This window comes from Stenella coeruleoalba (genome assembly GCF_951394435.1).
Source record: "Stenella coeruleoalba genome assembly, chromosome: 18".
Taxonomy (NCBI): Eukaryota; Metazoa; Chordata; class Mammalia; order Artiodactyla; family Delphinidae; genus Stenella; species Stenella coeruleoalba.
The window spans coordinates 2,788,746-2,806,503 of NC_137164.1; the positions used below are offsets into that span (position 1 = coordinate 2,788,746).

Consider the following 17,758-nt stretch of genomic DNA (forward strand, 5'->3'; position numbering starts at 1 on the left):
GAACTGAAGGCGATGATGAACTGCCGAGAAAACCCGAGCCTTGGCCAACGACATGAAGAGCTACAGGGTCGGGCGGGGGGTGAGGGCCCGGGAATCAGCAGACCTGGTTCCCATCTGAGTCCAGCTGGTCCGCTGTGAAGCCCTGAACGCATCACCCCCTCTGAGCCTCGGTTCCTCTTATGAAACTCCGGCTCCGCCAGGGCTGCTGGGACTAACGTGATAACCTGCGTGGGAAACGCGAGGGCGCTCCCGGCATCTAAGGGGCCATGGGCCTCAACCTGCGCAGTGAGGCCTCCTGACCGTGCGACCTGTGTGGTGCAGGCAGACCGCTCTGAACGACTGTGAGACCAGGTCTCAGTAGTGCTTTGCTTTCCAAGGAAGCTCCTTCTAAGGACCCGTGGAACCAGAAGCTGGCTTCCCCGGGCTCCTGCTGGGGAGGGCCCCCGGCATGCAGCAGCCCCAGCGTCCTGCGGGGACGCAGCAGGCCATGAAACCCCCGTCTCTTTACCTGTTGAACGGATCCCGGAGAAAGCACTCCCTCCAGACCATGGACGCCACTGCCCTGGACACCAGGTAGGAGTAGTATTTGGCACCGTAGCCCACGAGGTGGCTGAAGCGCAGCTGCCAGGCCTGCCGGACAGAAAGGACACAGGAGGCGGTGAGGCCACATCCAGACGCCGTGTGGGCCCAGCGCAGGGAGGCACACAGGAAGCTGCAGACGTGCCCGTGACATGGCACCCCAGGGGGCCGGCCTCACGGTGGTCACTTTCCATGTGGCGCACACTGTGAGGACGGCAGTGAGTCCCCTCAAAACCCGCATGCCGAGCCCCAACCCCCAGAACCTCGGAGTGAGGCTGTTTGTGGAGACGGGCCTCTAGAGGTGACGGAGGTAAAACGAGGCTGCCGGGGCGGCCCCAGGCCGCCAGGGCTGGATATAGGTCCTTGTGCGACGGGGGAGACCACGCCAGGACGGGGCAGTAAGGCGGCCTCAGCAGAACCAACCCTGACACCAGACTGTTCTGTACAGGTTCACTGCCCCGGACTCGTGTCTGGCAGAAACAGAGGGAGGATGCCCAGACACGCAGCGTAGCGTCAGCAACAGGGCAGCACGCGTGTCCCATGATTCCGGCCTGCTGGGAAGCCTGGCCACTGGGTCGGGAGAGGGCGCTCTGGCCTGGCACCGGGTGCCGTTCTTTTTGAGGACAGTGACGTTGTTACTGTAAAAAAGGCCACGTGAGTTCCCAGGGAAGAATACCCTTCCATTGGAAAACTCTTTTCCTGCAAATACTGTTCTTTTTCTGGACCTACAAGCTGAAAACAAGTAGGTTCTGGGTGGTTAGTAGGAAGAGGGTTATCCAAGTGCAAAGGCATAAGCTGCCCACAGCACAGTCATGACACCACTGCTACAAAAGCCAGAATTACAGAAGCCATCCTCAAATGACACAGTTGTGACTTAAACATTTTTACTTTACTGAAACAAATCTGACATGCAGCAATACTCTGCTGTCTTTTCATGTGTGCTTTAGCTGACGGTAAAATTGTTAGGAAAAAAAATCGAAGCCTAAGTTTTTAAACTAAGGTAAATTATCTAATAAATCTTTTCACCTCCTGGAAAATTATAAAGTTTAATCATCACCACAAATGTTTAACTAGATAAACAATTTCCACCTAACTGATCAAGCCACAAACTACAAGCGAACAGACAGTTCCCTGCTGACGGCGGGGCGGCGGATCCGAGGACACCTCAGAGTCCCCCACGTGGCACACAGGGGCCCGGCGCTCTGAGTGGCGTCCAGCACCTCACGACGGGCGCTCGGCCTGGGCTGGGTGTAGGGCAGGCCGGCCAGCTCTCAAGCTAGAGCTGGAACAGGAGGAGGTCTGGCAGAGGGAACGGGAACCCTCGGGATCCACCCTCCCCTTCCAACCGGGAAGCGACTGGAAGCAAGGGGGGGCTCGCGAGCTGTGTCCCTTCGTCTGTGTGGGACACCTCGCCCGGCCCTCTGTGAAGGCGAGACCCCGGGGGGGGGGGCACCACAACCCAGGGCGGTGGTCCCCGACTCCACACGGCCACCACTGGTGCTGGACGGTACACTCGCAAGGCTGTCACAGTAACCAGACCCCCAGGCACAGGTGCCGAAGCCCGGCAGCTCGCCCGGCAGGATCCACACCTGGATACCTGGACACAGAGAGTCCACGGCGTCTGCCTCCCACCTGGACAGAGCTACTCAGGCATGGCGCACACCTTGCTGTCTTGTTCTTAAATTACAGGTTTCCATACCTCAAGACACGCTAAGTAAGTTATACCACCGGACACCTTTCACCAGCATAAGCTTACGGCACGCTAAGACCTACAATCCCATTGCTGTCTGACCACAAACAGCTGGACTCCTGATAATTCAGCCTAATGTTAAGTCCTTGTTACCACTACACTCATTCACCTGGAAAAATAAAAGACAGCATCTCATTTTAAGCCCTGGAATTATGCTGTCCTCTTCCTTTTATCTCCGAGTTTCCTTCTTCCGAAAGGGACCTTTGCCAGATGAACGGAAGTTTTCACCCATACTCTGAAGCGCAAGGTGAGGATCTGGTCTTCAGAACAAAGGACTCAGAAGCCTTTGCACTTTCTCTTTTGTTCTGACTAGAGGTGGGAACCGTCCCATCCTCACACGAGCCCTCCATCCGTCTGTCCTGAGTTACACAACCTCAGCAATCCGCACTTCAGACAAAACCTTGGAGCGGGAGTGGCAGCGCGGCGGGGGCCCCGTGAGCACAGCCGCCAACTGGAGCCCTGGGCAGGAGGCCCTCCGGGGATCCCTACCTGCTACAGCCCCCTTCTTACCCATGATATTCGTCTGTCCAAATCAGAGACGGGCCCAGGAATGGAAAGGAGCAAAGCAGCCAGTTACTTACACCTGGTTTCAGTTTCAGGCCTAGATGGGGGACTCGTGCAGAGCCAGCACCAATAACTACATGTCAGAAGTTGAGTGACCAAGCTAATCGTTGCTATTATCCTCTCAAACAGCACATCATTTCTCCACTTCCAGTTACACATGTATAAGTGCATTTAACTAAAATTTTAAAACAATCTTATTACTAGAATATTAAACCACCACATGAGAACAGAAACGACATCACTGCTTTCTTGGTTTGGGTCACACAGAACTGAAACTTCCTTAAGAGCAAGGTCCACGAGGCTGGGCCTGTGTCCAGATTCAGCACGGGGCCTGGGGCACAGCAGGAACTCAGCAGCTGTGCTGGATGGGTGGGCAGACAGGTGGACAGACGGATGGACACTACAGGATTCTGTCCCAGGGATGCTCCGTGTTCCCGACAGACTGGACTTTGGACTGAGATGAGGAGTAACATCCAGACCACGAGCACGAGGACATCACAGCGCTACAAACGCATTCTGGATCTCAGGCTGTTGTTGTTATTATTATTTTTTAAAGAATTCTTTGACTACATCATATGACAGTTAAGACTTCTGAGGTTAGTTTTGGCACCAAATGTACGGCATCTGTGTGGTGTTTCCTCATGTGTGATTCAGTCTCCGTCAAGCTTCACAGACTCTGAACAAGCCACGGGCCAGCAGTACCACACAGGCTTCACGGTGCAGCTGCTGTAACAGGACTAAAGGACAGCAGGCTCCTGAGCTAGGCCAGGCTCTGTGCGCGGACCGCCGGGCTCTTCACATTCCCTGAGTACAGTGCTGCTGGCTTGTGGATTATGTCCTATGACACCCAACCCTGGGCACTTAACCACAGCAGTGAGTGGGAGACCCCCCCCACCCCCGCCCCGGCCTTCTCAGGTTCGTGTTCTCTCTTTCTTAATGTTTTCCATGAAGTAACACAGGCTAGTACTCCTAATTTAATAAAAAGTCCCCACTGACATTTTACCAAAACCCATGAAACAACAATGCCAAACAAACAGGAATTCTCAGTTTGGAATAAAACTGAGAATTTATTTTAGATGAAACACAGCCGTTGTGGTGGGCACACTCTCAGGCGGCCTCCGTGGATGCCGGTGTGAAATCTCACCGTGAGTGTGGGCAGGACCAGAGCCTCGCTTCTGACCCCAGAACGGGCAAAGGAGGCGGGATGTCACAGCCACAGCGAGTTACTCACTTGAGATGTCTGCCAGGCTGCAGACCCGCTGCAGAAACCCTCCTGTTGCCCGAGGTCAGTGGCCCTGGTGGGAAAGCCCACCAGCAGGGACCCTGTGGGATCTGGGGGTGGCCTCTGGGGCCCAGGGGTGTCCAACAGCTGACAGGCAGCAAGAAGCTGGGTACCTCCATCCTACAAGTGCACAGATAAGAATTCTGCCGAGCGACTTCCCTGGTGGCGCAGTGGTTAAGAATCCACCTGCCGATGCAGGGGACATGGGTTCGAGCCCTGGTCCGGGAGGATCCCACATGCTGCAGAGCAAGTAAGCCCGTGTGCCACAACTACTGAGCCTGCGCTCTAGAGCCCGCGTGCCACAACTACTGAAGCCCACGTGCCTAGAGCCTGTGCAGTGCAGCAAACAGTAGCCCTGCTTGCCGCAACTAGAGGAAGCCCGCACGCAGCAACGAAGACCCAACGCAGCCAAAGATAAATAATTCAAATAAATAAACAATTAAAAAAAAAAAAAGAATTCTGCCGAGAACCCAGGTGAAGCAGCCAAGCCCCCAGGTGAGCCATGGGCCCGGCCAACTCCCCGACTGCAGCCTTGTGGGGGCCCAAGCACGGGCCGCGGCCTCCTGACCCGCGGGGGCCGTGAGCTGTGTACTGCTGTAGCCACTAGGCGCACGGCAATTTGTCCCACGGCGATAGAAACTAACACCGTTATCTATTTCAGCACGAGAGCTGTGTCCAAAAATACTAACAAAAAAGTAAATGGAAAATATGGAAGGGCACCTATATTTATTAAATGTATAACCCTGTGTCTTCATGGATATCTTTTGAGGAAGGTACTCCTACAAATGCTTCATAATTTTCAGTAAATATTTTAACAGCTTACACTTTACAACAGACTCAAAAGTGTAATTTGGTCAAGGCTGCCAGCAGAGACTGCCCAGTACCCCTCGTCCGTTCAGAAACAGAACTGCCCCTCTGCCGCTCAGCTGGAGCAAGGCCTGTGGCCACTGTTCTCCAGGCCTCCTCTGGGCTCAGGGTGGCTGTGCCCCTACTTCCTGCAACCCGATGTGAATGGAGATAACGTACTTGCCAGGTGCTTCAAAACAAAGCTGCTCACACCCTCGACCTCCTTCCCCTTCCTGCTACGCCTTAAAGAAGTGAGAACCAGACCCACACCTGCGGAGGAGCCGCCAGCCCACCGGCCCCACCTGCTCAGCTCTGCCTTGCTGGGCAGGAGGAAAGGAGCTTCATCCTACTTACATCACTGGATTTGGGGGTCTCTGTCACAGCAACTTAGCCTGCACACCAACGGACGATCACACAGGATTCAGACCGGTTTTTTTTTTTTTTTTTTAGCGGCACACGGGCCTCTCACTGCTGTGGCCTCTCCCGTTGCGGAGCACAGACTCCGGACGTGCAGGCTCAGCGGCCATGGCTCACGGGCCCAGCCGCTCCGCGGCATGTGGGATCTTCCCGGACCGGGGCACGAACCCGTGTCCCCTGCATCGGCAGGCAGACTCTCAACCACTGTGCCACCAGGGAAGCCCCCCCGGCTGTCTTTCTAATTCAGAGCCCCTGCCTCACTGCTGCTCTGCACTGCACACCCCAAGTATCTAATATGGGACCTACTGCTCCCTACAAATGTGAAAGTTGCAACCGTCTTGATTTCAAATTCCTGATCCCCCCAGCAGATCCCCATGCCGTATTCCTGTGTTTATATTTGACACCTACAACTTGTAAATTAATTTCCATCACGTCAGCTTCAACACATATCAGAACACACCACATAGCTATTTTTACAGCTAAAAAGGAAAGCCCCTGTACAAGTTGATATACGAGCGAGTATTATACTAAGTTAAAATGCTGACACTGCTGGACCAGGGGGAGGACTCAGGGACGTGCGGGCGGCTCAGTGCTGACATCGGCAAGAATGTGGCTGAAGCATGACGATGCCAGTCCTAAGTATAACAATGGCTACAGTGTTAGCACTGCTCTCCAGCATGTGACAGGCAGCAGCCACAAATCCCTCCTTCATGTTGCCATCGAAGTCTGAGTAATTTCCAGAGTGCCAATACGAGAACTTTATAAGATCTCAGCGACAACTAGAAGCCATTTTCTCTGCTAATGGTAGACTTATGGCTCATTTTAAGGAGACTAGACCCAGTCTTATGAGAAAAAATGACTTCTAACTACCTGACCAAATCTCTTTAGGCAATTAATAGTAACACAAAACATTAACCACCAATTCTATTTATATATAAATATTGAAAAAAATAAAAGCTCTGCAGAACAAAATTTAACCCCCCCTGGAAATAGCTGTGTGTGTCTATCAAAAGCAAATCCACGAGCAGAACAAAGATGTAACCAGTCCACATGGAAAGGCATTTATTAGATGGAACGTGGGAAGGTAACGTTAATCTAATTAAAGGAGACAATTAGGTGAAAAGCAATAAACAGAACTGGAAACTAGACATGCTGGGTTCTTTCCTCCTAATCAAAGCTCCTTAATATTGCTTTTCCCCTTGCCTGTAACATCTCAAGGAAAAAATGGCAGATTCTTCATTTTAAAGGAACCCGTGGTCAAGTAATAAGGACTTCCACAGAAAAAGAGAGCCTCTGGGGTCAGGAGGGCAGCCCAGGGGAGCAAGGCGAGCCTCCACAAGGACAAGACACAATCCGGAAGCTCTGGTGTTGGCACTAAAACAACCAAAACACACTCACAAAACGGCAACAGTAAGTCCGTACCTATCAATAATTACTCTAAATGTAAACGGATTGAATCCGCCAATCAAAAGACACAGACGGGCTGAATAAACTAAGAAGAAGACCCAACAATATGCTGCGTTTAGCTTTAGTCTTTTCAAGGAACTAGAAAAAGAAGAACAAATTAAGCCCAAAGTCAGCAGAAGGAAGGAAGTAACAATCAGAGCAGAAATAAATAGAGACTAAAAAGACGATAGAAAAGATCAGTGAAACTAAGAGCTGGTTTTTTGAAAAGTTAAACAAAATAGACAAAGTTTTAGTTAAATTCACTAAGAAAACAATGCACAAAGGAGTCAAATAAAATTAGAAATGAAAGAGGAGACACTACAACTGATGCCACAGAAATACAAAGGATCATAGGTGACTACCATGAACAATTAGACACCAACAAAAAGGACAACCTAGAAAAATGGATCATCCATAAAACTCCAAGAGGAAAACATAGGAAAACACTCCTTGAATTAGCCTTGGCAGTGACTTTTTCAATTTGACACCAAAAGCAAAGGCAACAAAAGCAAAATTAAGCTGAGCAACATCAAACTCAAAGGCTTCTGTAAAGCAAAGGAAACCATCAACAAAATGAAAAGGCAACCTGTGGAAAGGGAGAAAATATTTGCAAATCATGTAACAAATGATATATGATGTCATTATATAATGTCTAAAATACGTAAAGAATCCATACAACTCAACACAAAGCAAACAACCTGCTTAATACAGGGCCAGAGGGTCTGAAGACGTTCTCTTCCAAGGGAGACAAATGGCCAACAAATGCACGAGAAGATTCTCAACATCACTAATCATTACGGAAATGCAAATCAAAACCACAATGAGATGTCACCTGACACCTGTCAGAATGGCTCAATAATACATACATAAAAAAAACAAGAAAAACCAAGAAGAGGGACTCTGCTACTGTCTTCATGACTGCGCAGTTCAGCAAAGGCAGCAGGGCCTCCACGGGTGTGTCCTTCGTAGACTATGGGACTTTCTGCTCGTGCATGAAGAAGGGAACACAGAACAGGAACTCCTCGGCAGGGAGACGAGCCAAGAGCAGGGGTGCAGCCCTGGCCACCGCACCCCGGGGGCGGGGCTGGTATCGAACCGGTGGGAGCAGAGGCTCCTGAAGCTCCGCCTTCCCCCCTCCCAGGGACCCTCAGAGATGAGTAGCTATCGTCTCCAACCTACAGGCCGGAAGCCCCCTCTCCTGTGAGATCATGCTGAGGTACAAAGAGGGGAGGACACCTGCAACCATCTGATGTGAACTAGGGCTCAGCACCTTCCTGCAGCAAACAGGCCCGGGACCCGGAAGCTTCCCCTGGAGCCCCGGCTTCCCCGCCTCACTCTGCATGCCGGCAGTCAGGAACCTGTGCGGCTCCCTCCCTACTTCCCTCCGTTTCCATTCCAATGACACTGCAGCTCAAGGCCTCCTCCAGCGGTGATGAAGGGGCACTGCCCACAGTGGGGGACACGCGAGGTCTCCCCCCAGCCCGCCGCATCCTCACGGCGGCGGGAAGGCTATGCTGCCAGCTCCCTCCTCTCTTGCTGGTTGGGGCCCTGGCGCAGTGTGTCCCCGGAGTCAGACCAGAGTCCTGGGCTCAGGGCCGCCGCCCCCAGCACGGTACCCCTCTCCCCTCTATTCTCTGGTCAGCACCCGGATCATCCTTGTGGACGGGCTGGGGAAGGTGATCTACGGACGGGGGGATGAAAACACACTTGCTTCATATTTTCAAAATACTCTCCCAGTTCCAAAGGAGTTTTATCGTGCCCTCAGAGTCTCCAGAGAGAAAACTGGAGGGGCCGTTCCTCCTTCCCTGAGCTCCATACCGGCAGCGGCGGCTGGCACCTTACCCGCCGGGGGTGGGGAGCTTTGGTGCGATGGCTCCGAAGTCATCCTCTCCATGCCCGGGGGAGCCTTCACAGACGCCGCCCTCACGGCCACACTGCGGCCGGGGAGGCGGACACTAACAAGGGCCACCGGCCTGGCACTCATCACTGTGAGACTCCCGGACCCTCACCTCGACCACGCCCGCCTGGCAGGGCTGCCGTGCGGATTACACGAGGGCGAGTAGGGAAGAGGCCCGCACTGTGCCGGCCTGGGGGGGCCTCCACTCATCAGCCACAGACCTGATCCTCTGCAGTCGGGGACAACACTGTGACCAGCACGGTGTTCTCAAGAGAGTCACAGAAAGCAGGTAGAAAGGTAGGACAATTAGAACCAAACTGCTGTAATCTGGACATAACTGACATCTGTCAGTCCCAATTCCCTTTCTGTAATTAGTTTCAGTAATCCCTGAAATTATTAAGATGTCAACAAATAGGTAAAAAAAAAATAGTGTACTGACTATACACACACAGGCACAATTTCTGAAGTGACAAAAGATATGTACCCAACCACCTTGGTTGGAATAACTGCTACTTTGCAAACTCATTTCCTAACTCGCACGGTGAAAGATCCCTCTGCATCAAAAAGTACATCTGGGGCTTCCCTGGTGGCGCAGTGGTTAAGAGTCCACCTGCCGATGCAGGGGGACACAGGTTCGTGCCCCGGTCCGGGAAGATCCCACATGCTGCGGAGCGGCTGGGCCCGTGAGCCATGGCCGCTAAGCCTGCGCGTCTGGAGCCTGTGCTCCGCAACGGGAGAGGCCACGACAGTGAGAGGCCCGCGTACCGCAAGAAAAAAAAAAGAATCTGCTATTAACTTTCATTTGTGTTGCCTACGATGTGTTATAATACAAAAGATAGACGTGTGCAGTGAAGAAATATGTCTCACTAAGGGTGATGCTCCTGGTGAGATGAGACTGAATTACAGAGAGGTAAGAACACGCTCCCCCTTGGAGCATGCAGTCCCTGCCCCGCGTGTAAGGCAGGCCCTGGGCCCCTGCCAGAAGTTCCTTGAGCGGCAGCACAGAAGTGCAGCCCGGGGCTCATGATGCTATGTCATCTGCAGGTCGTGTCACTACCTGCATTTTGTACAGAGTAACTGACAGAAATAAAGTTCGTGACTGATCCACTGAAATTACCAGGGCTGCCTGCTTTCAATCAACATGTCATCAGTCCTCCCCCATTATTTCGTCTGAAGAACGTCCAAAATTCCTGACGTAACAGCTTTTAGCAATTTCTTACCAAAAAAAAACCCCCCAAAAAACCCTGCTATATTTGTGGTTGAAACATATGGAAAACCTGGGTAATGCCCAACAGTGCCTACTACTGCAACTCAAAACAAGTGTTGGATAAAAAGAATCAACACCTAAGTATTATTACAACTTTCCTATAAAAATACTATCAACTAGCATTACTTCACAGCGCTATAATAACAGGTGCTACGGGCAGGCTTTCTCCTTCTCACATCTCCTGAGTTTGAAAGTTCAAGGTGTGATCTTCCAAAGGCTCAGCTGTGAGCAGTGGCTTGTTTAAGGCTGAAATGGACTGATGGCCTTTTACTTCCTTCTAAATCTCTAGGGTACTAAGTCTCACTCCACGTCACAACAGCCAGCACACCTTCTGCGCTAGCTGACCTCCGGCTGGCCTCGCAGTTCAACGTCCTCCTCGCGGGAAGGAGCACCGCCCACCACGTGTCCCCCATCACAGCCCTGCCCTGCTCCCCGGCGGCTGCCGGCATTCGCTCTGTTTAAAAACTCAGATAAAATTTACATTTTAAAGTGATTCTTAGTATACTCACAAAGCTGTGCTATCAAATTTTCATCATCCCCCAAAGAAACCCCTGACCCGCCAGCACTCACTCGGCACCCCTTGCCCCAGCCGCTGGCAGCCACCTTCTGCTCTCTGTCTCTGTGGATTTGCCTGTTCTGAATACTTCATATAAATGGAGCCGTACAGTAACTGGCACTGTGTTGGCCTCTTTCACTTAGCGCACGTTTTCCGGCGCCATCCACGGTGTAGTATGTGCCAGCACTCCACTCCCTTCCGTGGCAGAATCATATTCCGCTGCGTGGAAGTGCGGTATCTGCTCGTCCATTCATCCAAACGTCAACTAAAGCACATGTGGTTTGCTTCCACTTTTTGGCTGTTATGAATAAAGCTGCTGTTAACATTAGTGTACAAATGTGGGGGCAGACATATGTTTTCATTTCTACTGAGTATATACCTAGGAGTGGAGCTGCTGGGTCATACAGAAACTGTGTTAACTTTGAGCACTGGCCAAACTGTTTTCCAAACCTTCTGCACCACTTTGCATCCCCACCAGAGGTGTATTAAGGTCCAGTTTCTCTACATCCTTGCCAACACTTGTTATTGTCTCTTGTTATTATATCCATCCCAGCGGGCAAAAAGTGGTAAACCTCACTGTGGTTTTGATTTTGCACTTCCTTAAGGACTAATGTTGTTGAGCATCTTTTCCTGTGCTCATTGGCCATCTGTGTATCCTCTCTGGAGAAATGTCTATTGAAATCCTTTGCCCATATTTAATTGGGGTTGTCTTTTGATCGTTGAGTTATAGGAGCTCTTTATGTATTCTTGGAGATTAATACCCATCAGATATCTATTCTTCCATTCTGAGTTGTTGTATCCCTTTCCTGATGCTGTCCTTTGAGTACAGATTTTTAAATTTTGATGATTCCAAATTATCTTTGTGGTTTTTTTGGTGATTTGTGCTTTAGCTGTCAAATCTAAGAAACCACTGCCTTATCCAAGGTCACAAATCATCACACCTGTTGAGATGATCATGTAATTTTTTATCCTTCATTGTGTTGATATGGTGATTACACCTGATTGATTTGCAGACGTTAAACCATCCTTGCATCCCTGGAATAAATTCCCCTTGATCATGGTGTGTGGTCCTTTTAATGTACTGTTGAATTTGGTTTGTTAATATTTTGTTGAGGATTTTTGCATCTATGTTCATCAGGAACACTGGTCTCTAATTTTCCTTCCTTGGTCCTTGTCTGGCTTTGGCATCAGAGTAATGCTGGTCTTGTAAAATTAATTTGCAAAGTGTTCCCTTCCTTTCTGTTTTTTTGTAAGAGTTTGAGAAGGATTGGTATTTTTTTCTTCAAATGTTTGGCAGAATTCACAATGAAGCCATCTGGTCCTAAGCTTTTGTTTGTTGGGAGAATTTTGACGCCTGATTCAATCACCTTACTAACTAGTAACTGGTCTGTTCAGATGTCCTATTTCTTCATGATTCGATTTTGATAGGTTGTATGTTTCTAGGAATTTATCCATTTCTTCTGGGTGGTCCAATCTGTGTCTAATTGTTCATAGTCTTCTTACAATCCTTTATATTTTTGTATTATCAATTGTAATGTCTCCTCTTTCACTTGTAGTATTATTTGAGTTCTCGCTTTTTCTTGGTTACGTGTAGCTAACAGTTGTCTACTTTGTTTTTCTTTTCAAAAAACCAGCTCTTGGTTTCATTGATCTTTTCTACTGTCTTTTTAGTCTCTCTTTATTTCTCTCTCATCTTTGTTATTTCCTTTCTTCTGCTAACTAACTCTGAGTTTAATTTTGTTTTCTTTTTTTGTTCTTCTTCTTCTAGTTCCTTGAGGTTTATAGTCAGGTTGTTTATTTGAGGTATTTCTTCTTAAATGTAGGTGTTTATGGCTATAACCTTCCCACTTAGAACCACTTTTGCAGCATTCCATAATTTGATATGTTTTGCTTCCATTTTTGTTTCAAGATATTTTAAATTTTTTCTTTTGATTTCTTTGACCTGCTGGTTTTCCAGGAGTATGTTGTTTAATTTCCACATATCTGTGGAATTTCCAGCTCTCCTCCTGTTACTGATTTCTAGCTTTATGGCATTTTGGTCAGAAAAGATAGCTGGTATGATTTCAGTCTTCTTATGTTTGCTAAGACTTGTTTTGTGACCTATCACATCATCTATGCTGGAGAACGTTGCACGTGCACTTGAGAAGAATGCGTACCTTGCTGCTGTTCAGTGGAATGTTCTGTGTTTGTCAGGTCCGTCTGTATAAAACATGGCTCAAGTCCAGCGTTTTCCCATTGATTTTGTCTGAATGATCTGTCCATTGCTGAGACTGGGATACTGAAGTCCCCTATGATAAGGCTGTCTGTTTCTTCCTTCAGATCTGTTAGTATCTGTTTAATACGGTTAGGTGCTCTGATGTTAGGTGCATGTATATTTATGACTGTTATATTTTCTTGATGAACTGACTGCTTTATCATTATGTGATAACCTTCTTTGTCTCTTGTTACCATTTTTGGCTCAGAGTCTCTTCCGTGTGATGTAAGTGTATCTACCCACACCCTCTTTTGTTTTCCATTTGAACGAGCGTCGTTTCCCATCCCTTGCTTTTGAGTCTGTGTCCTTAAAGCTGAAGTGAGTCTCTCGCAGGCAGCTTATTGTTGGGTTAGTTTTTAATCCCTCAGACACTCTATGCCTTTTGATGGGAGCGTTCAGTCCGTTTACATTTAGAGTAATTACTGATTCGTAAGGACTTTTTCACGCCATCTTTTAATTGTTTTTCTGGCTCACTTGTAGTTTCCTTGCTCCTTTTCTGATTAACTTCCTTTGTAACTTGATGATTTTCCATACGGTACACTTTGATTTCCTTCTCTTTATCTTTTCTGAATCTACTGTAGGTTTAGGCTTTATGGTTACCATACGGTCTACATAAAACATGTTAGAGATATAACTGTCTGTTTTACACTGAGAACAATTTAACTTTGATCACATAAAAACATTTACGCTTCTTTTACTCCTTTTCTTATATGTTTTTGATGTCAGAATTTACATCTTTTTATATAGTGTATCTATTAACAAATTACTATAGCAACAATTTTTTTTGTTTTTTGGTTTTTTTTTTCTCAGTATGCAGGCCTCTCACTGCTGTGGCCTCTCCCGTTGTGGAGCACAGGCTCCGGACGCGCAGGCTCAGCGGCCATGGCTCACGGGCTTAGCTGCTCCATGGCATGTAGGATCTTCCCGGACCGGGGCACGAACCCGTGTCCCCTGCATCGGCAGGCGGACTCTCAACCACTGTGCCACCAGGGAAGCCCGCAACAGCTACTTTTTAATACTTCTGTCTTCTAACCTTTACACCCGAATTAACACCATGTTACAATATTGAGTATTCTGCACCTGATCATATGCTTGTCTTTACCAATATGTTGTATGTTTTTATGTTACTAATTAGCCTTATTTCAGTTCAGCTTGAAGAATTCCTTCCAGGTTTAGTGATGCAAGGCAGAGTTAGTGGTGATGAATTCCTTCAGCTCTTGTTTATTAGGGAAAGTCTTCATCTCACCTTCATTTCTGAAGGACAGCTTTGCTGGGTAAAGTATTCTTAGTTGGCAGTTTCTTTCAGCACTCGGAATATTCATCCCATTCTCTCCTTGACTATAAGGTCTCTACTGAGAAGACTGCTCATAGCCTTATGGAGTTGATTTCTGTGTATGAAAGAATTTTTTCTCTTGTAGCTTTAAAAATTCTTTTGTCTTTGATTTTAGACAGTTTTATTATTATGTACCTTGGAGAAGATTGTTTTGGATTGAAATTTCAGGGTGGCCTGTTAGCTCCATGAACTTGGGATATCCAGATCACTCCCCAGGATTGGGACGTTCTCAGCCATTAGTTCTTTAAATAAGCTTTCTACCCCTTCTCTCCCTCTCTTCTCCTTCAGGGACTCCAATGATAACTACATTACTTCTCTTGATGGTGTCCCATTAAGTCTGTAGGATTTCTTCAGTTTTTTTTTTACTCTTTTTACTTTTTGGTCCTCTGACTGGATAATTTCAATTGATCTGTCTTCTGTTGATTCTTTCTCCCACTTGGTCAAGTCTGCTGTTGAAGCTCTCTATTGAATTCTCCAGTTACGTTCTCTATCTCTTTGTTGAACTTTTCATTTTGCTCTTGTATTGTTTTCCTCTATATCATTAAATTGTTATTCTGTGCTCTCTTTTAGTTCTCTGAGTACCATTAGAACAATTATTTTGAGTTCTGTGTTGGACAGTTCCTGGATCTCCATTTCTTTGGGGTCAGTTACTGAGCCCTGAGGCATACATGGCAGTGGAGGTCATCCCCAGGGGTCTAGGCTGGCGTCTTGCACTCACGTAGCTGCAGAGGCCTGAGGTGCAGTTCCCAGGCTCCACCAGGAGGGGTCAGAGAGGAAGTGGAGGGACTCAGGTGTCAGGGCACATGTGCACCTGTGGGAGAACACTGCTGAAACCTACAGGGGTCTGCACTGTGCTGCACGTTGGTTTCTTTGGCGGCAGAACGTGCTGGGTGTGTCTGCAGAGCAGGTCTGTGATCCGCCATCACTCCTGCGACACAGCTGCTGTTGGCGGCCCCTGCTTCTCCTCCTGGTTCCTCGCCATCTCTGTACATCTCACCTTTGCTGATCTGGGGTGGGTGAAACTGAAGTGGACCTTGGCACGCGTCTGGAAGGCTGAGGAGGCTGGTCACCTCCCCCCGCCCCTTTCCCAGTGAGGTGCACACTGTCCGGCAGGGAAGCTCCCTCTGGACGTCGAGTGGGGCTGGCAGGGGGCTGGCAGGATGCAGCAACGTGCAGCTGCTCCCTTCTCGTCTTGTGAGGTTATTCTAAGGCTTTTTATTTCACTGTTTCTGATATTTCTTAAGTGGACTCTAGGACTCTCCCAGAGATGTTTTTGCTCAGGGATAGCTAACTGTTGATCTCTGTGGGGGACTGAGACTGGGATCTCCTACATTACCATTTTGGTGACTTTACTCTTGAAATTCCAGTCTTGATTACTACTGCTTTGTAGCAAGTTTTGAAATTAGGAAATGTGACTCCTCCAATTTTCTCTTCTTTTTCAGGACCGTTTTGGCTACTCTGGGTCCCCTGCATTTCCATATGAATCTTATAATCAGCCTGACAGTTTCTGCAAAAAAGGCAGCTGAGGGCTTCCCTGGGGCGCAGTGGTTGAGAGTCCACCTGCCGATGCTAGGGGACACGGGTTCGTGCCCCGGTCCGGGAGGATCCCACGTACCGCGGAGCGGCTGGGCCCGTGAGCCATGGCCGCTGAGCCTGCACATACGAAGCCTGTGCTCCGCAACGGGAGAGGCCACAACAGTGAGAGGCCTGCGTACAGCAAAAAAAAAAAAAAAAAAAAAAAGGCAGCTGAGATTTCAATAGTGATTGTATTGAATCTGCAGGTCAATTGGGAGAGTGTTACCATCTTAATTGATAAGTCTTCTAATCCATGAATGCAAGACATCTTTTCATTTATTTGGGTCTTCTTTAATTTCTTTCAACGATATTTTATGGTTTTCAGTATACAAGTGTTAAACTTTTTTGTTAAATTTATTCCTAAAAATCAGTTTATTTTTGATGCTATTGTAAATTGAACTGTTTTCTTAATTTTGGGGGTTTTATTGCTGGAGTACAGAAATACAGCTGATTTTTGTTATTGATCTCATATCCTACAACCTTACTGAACCTGTTTTTTAGCTCTAATAGATTTTTGTAAATTCCTTTGGATTTTCTATGTACAAGATCATGTTACTCACAATAGAGAAAACTCTACTTCCTCCTTTCCAGTCTGAATGTCTTTTATTTCTTTTTCTTGCCTAATTGCTCTGGTTTAAACCTATAATACAATATTGAATAGAAGGCAGACAATGTTGTCTTACTCCTATCTTAGGGGAAAGCTCTCAGTCTTTGACCACTGAGTAGAATGTTAGCTGTGGGTTTTTCCTAGATGCTCTTTTATCAGATTGAGAATCAGCACTGACCCTTGATTCCTTGTCCCCAGATACTGATCAGTCCTCAAGTCCTGACAATTTTATCTCAATACATTTCTTAAATTTTTCCCTTATATACATGCCTACTGTCAATGCCCAGATTTAGAAACTCATCATCTCTTGCCTGGATTGTAAGAGCTTTAGGGCAGGGTCTATGTGCATTTATTTTTGTAACCAAAAAAGCTGCATTCATTAAACAAGATCAAGATGCTATGAAAAAGAAAGAGGAAGCATCAGCTACTGGCAATAAAAATATAATCATGAAAATCAAAACTAAAACCAACCAAGCCAAAAACAGGAGGAAGAAAAAAAAAAATGAAGGCAATCTCCCAATATAACATTAAACAAAAGCATAACAGGAAGACCTGAAGGAAAGAAAGAGAAACTTGACAGAGGGACGTCAGTTTTGCTGCACGATGAACGTGGTATTTCGAACAACCCTCCTGAATGAAACAACTGAAATGCTGGATAAAAATATATTTTGTAAGAAGATTTTGAGACTGCATTGCTGAGATAGGAGGGAATGAAATATTACCAAGATGATCAAGTAGATCATTTTTACAAATAAAAATGGATGTGTCTAAGTATATGGTAAATTCACTACATTTTTATATGTTTTCTGTTACTTGGAGAGATTCTTTTCTCCCTGCCTTCAGTCTCTGTACCCTCCACCTCATCCTCTGTATTGAAACTATAACTCTTCCCTTCTGTTTATATCTGCTCACGTCCCTGCTCTGCTCACAAAGTTCAGGCCTCTCCTCCTGTCACACGTCACTTGTCCCTCTTCCCCTCCTCCTACCCTGGCTTCAGTTGGGGCAGAATCTGAATCAGAAGTGACCAAGCCCAGGAAAGAGGTTATTTCGTACTCCCTGAGGCAGACCTGAACACTCCCCGCTCTACAGCAGAGCATCCCAGACTGCACCATGTCATTTTTCACACTGTCTTATACATACACGTGTCTTTCCTAAAAGACAGTGTCTGTCAAATGAAGTACCACGTGAGGAGAAACGGCGGGGCTGGGATCAAATGGGAGTCGTGGTTTATTTCTAAATGACGTAGTTGTAAAGCATCTCTCTCTGAAAAGGTCTTCTGGTTGATTTGGGAAAGAAGGGTAGAGTAAGCAAAAGAACAGGACAAGATCAGTTAACATGGTGTTCTTCAGACTGTGAGGCCATTTTCTACAGTGGTTTGTGAAACC

The 17,758-nt window shown here is 47.6% G+C and overlaps 1 protein-coding gene across 1 annotated transcript in view; it reads right to left on the reverse strand.

The window, feature by feature from the left end:
* The window catches only part of MIPEP (mitochondrial intermediate peptidase), a 132,650-nt gene that overhangs the window by 26,394 nt on the left and 88,498 nt on the right, over positions 1-17,758 (reverse strand). The window contains exon 17 of the mRNA XM_079903079.1: positions 509-630. Coding sequence (XP_079759205.1) covers positions 509-630 — 122 coding nt within the window. The remainder of the gene's footprint in view (positions 1-508; positions 631-17,758) is intronic.